General features: G+C 43.1%; 1 protein-coding gene across 1 annotated transcript in view; it reads right to left on the reverse strand.

Moving 5' to 3' along the window:
- DMBT1 (deleted in malignant brain tumors 1) overlaps positions 1 to 2,156 on the reverse strand; it is an 83,852-nt gene extending 81,696 nt beyond the window's left edge. The window contains exon 1 of the mRNA XM_012642378.1: positions 2,087 to 2,156. Within this exon, the coding sequence (XP_012497832.1) occupies positions 2,087 to 2,147 (61 nt within the window). The 5' untranslated portion in view covers positions 2,148 to 2,156. The remainder of the gene's footprint in view (positions 1 to 2,086) is intronic.
- Between the last annotated feature and the right edge of the window lie 709 nt (positions 2,157 to 2,865).

The raw sequence follows: 2,865 nt of genomic DNA on the forward strand, positions 1-2,865 counted from the left end.
AAAAAAAAAAAAAAATAGAACAAAGGACATAAAAGATAATTCAAAGAAAAGGAATACCAATGGCTTAAAAATGTTCATTCTCACTGTAAGTGAAGAAATGAAAATTTAAATGACTGTCAGTCATTTTTAATCCAGCAATTCAGCCAAGAGTTTATAACAATAATTTCAGAACTGGTGAAGTGTAAAAGTTGCTACTCTTGTTTTTGACTGGTAAGAGTAAAAATCGGTGCATTTCTGGAAAACAAGTTATTGGTATATTTTAAAGGCCTTAAAAATGATCAACTCTTTGACTCAGTAATTCCACTTCTAATAATCTAGTAAAAAGAAATACGATTTCTATAACTTGGACAAAGATTCATGGCCAAAGGTAATCGTCACAGTATTATCCGTTCTAGAAAGGAAGCTGACACAGCCTCAATGCTCCAAACTTGTGAATGGCATATTAAAATGTTCAGAGTGTAAGGGTACATTTTTCTGTATACATACAGAAAAACTGTATATGAAATATCACTTACAGACACACATAACTTGAGAGGAACACACCACATTTTAGCAACGGCAATCTCAGGTAACACGATTATGGGTGTTTTTCGATTTTTTCTATATTCTCCTCTGCTTCCTACGTTTTCTACACTAGCTATGCATGAAAAGTTGTGGTGTTCTAGCACCTATTATCTCCTTACCTCTTCCCCTCTCCCTCTCTGTCTGTTTTTCTCTTCTTTTTCCCATCCTTCCCTCTCCTCCTTCCCATCCTTCCCTCTCCTCCTTCTCTCTTTCTCTTCCTTCCTTCATTTCTTCCTTTCTTCCCTTTCACTCCCCGCCCCCCCCACGTTTGTTTTCTTTGGTGTCACCTTTTGCTAGATTCATGGATTTCAGGAGACAGGGTAGAAGTCACCCAATTTTCAGATACCTTCCAGAACTCTCACTCTCCCCCTAGGCTCAGTGGAGGGACTCTGAGGATGAAGGTTTATTTGGGAGATAGCTTTCGTGAAAGCAGCACCCCAAAACCAAGCCCTCACATCCCAGTAACGGGAGCAGGCCCACAGCAGGTGATGGGTGTGCGTGGTGTGGAGAGGCTGGCTGACCGCAGACACCCCCCCTTCCCCTCTTGTCGGAGGACCTGGGGAGGGGACCGGCTCTGGGCGGTCTGGGGGCTGGAGGTCCTGCCTCCATCAAAAGAAAAGAGACAGAGTCAGAGACAGACAGACAGAGACAGAGAGGAGACAGAGAGACAGAGACAGAGGCAGAGAGATAGACAGAAAAAGAGACATGGAGAGAGAAAGAGAAAGAGAAATAGAGAGAAACAAAGAAAGAGAGAGAGAAAGAGAGAGAAAGAGAAAGAGAAATAGAGAGAAACAAAGAAAAAGAGTGACAGAGACAGAATATGCAGACTGGCAAATCACCTCGTTCACTTAGCATCTCGGGAAAGTGACATCGAGCTGCCACAATCACGGCGATTTGCCGAAGGCTCTTTCATGTTTATCATTTGACACTCACAGCCACGCGTGAGTGACTGAGCCTCCGGTCATTTGTCTAAAGCAGCGTGTGACAGACACACGCTTAGAATCTTAACGATCTTGTCTGTGTTGTCACTCAGCTAAGGTTTACTGAGCAAAATGAGGTTATCAAGGCACACACAGCTGCAGTAAGAAGTCCCGTAATGAGTATTTACAGAGGAAATCTTTTCTGCCCATTTTCAAAGTATGAAAATTATGTGTTTAACCAATTACGGCAAAGTTTGGGAGCCTTTTAATAATACACATACACCTTTCCTGAACTTCAGGGATTTTCCTAAAACCAACCAACCATTTCCTTAGTTCAATGACTTACTGAAAACGTTAGGATTATTACTGAAAACGCAGGATTATTAGCTTGTTCTAACTGCAACCGTTTGTATTTCTCAGCCAGAAGCAAAACAAAAAAACAGCCATTCCTTGTAAATACATGCAAACAATCACAATTATCAGCAGAGAACTGCCCGTCCCTTGATGCAAAACTTCCCTTGGAATGGGAAGTAGAAGACAGAATTCACCCTGACTGGGTCTGCAGGAGTGAAATTAATGAGTATAAAAATTAGACATCATACCTGTAGGTAGAACTTGACCCAGTAAAAGACACATTTCAAGGATGAGCGTGGAGATCCCCATTTTGCTGGGTGATTCTCAATTGAATAAAAATTCCTTGACATTTATAGGTCCTAGCTAAAAGGAGGTGTGTCCTCCAGGGTGGTATATTTCTCCTGCTGCCATAAATCATTATAAAGGAACTTCGCTAACAGTCAGTGGCTAATCTGTGGGAACAACTTGGTTGTGTTTGACTAATTGCCATGTGAACAACCTGGCTGTTACCCAACTGCAAAATCACTGACATTAGTAATACAATTTCCAACTTCCTTCTAGGTGAACCTTGAAGATTCCCAAGAGCTTCCTGAATGTGGACTTGATTTTAATCTTGGAGACTTTGAATTAACCTGTGGGAAGTCTGCCCCAAAGTTAGGGGCAGGGCAGGATGTGGGCTGCTAGGCAAACACAGGACAGGTGCCAAGGGGGAAAGCATCTCTTTGGGGAGGTTTGTCCTGGCAGGACATCCTCTCGTTGGCCCTTGTGCAATAACCTCGCCATGGAGTCATCAGTGCAGATGTGACCAGAGAGTAGAAGGCATGAGGGACGATTCACGGAGATCATGGCCCACACGAGCCTTGGCCACTGTCTTCAGGGTCTCACACTAATGTCTTAACACAAGAGCTGAGAAATATGTGACCTCAACAGAACCACCTCCAACCACTTCACACAGCTTTGGTTTCTTGCCCTTGGCATTCACATTGTATGACGCTTGGAGTCTGGCAAACCCACAATACCTGCCCCC

The sequence above is a fragment of the Propithecus coquereli genome, unplaced genomic scaffold (genome assembly GCF_000956105.1).
Source record: "Propithecus coquereli isolate 6110/MARCELLA unplaced genomic scaffold, Pcoq_1.0 Scaffold179, whole genome shotgun sequence".
NCBI classification, from domain to species: Eukaryota; Metazoa; Chordata; class Mammalia; order Primates; family Indriidae; genus Propithecus; species Propithecus coquereli.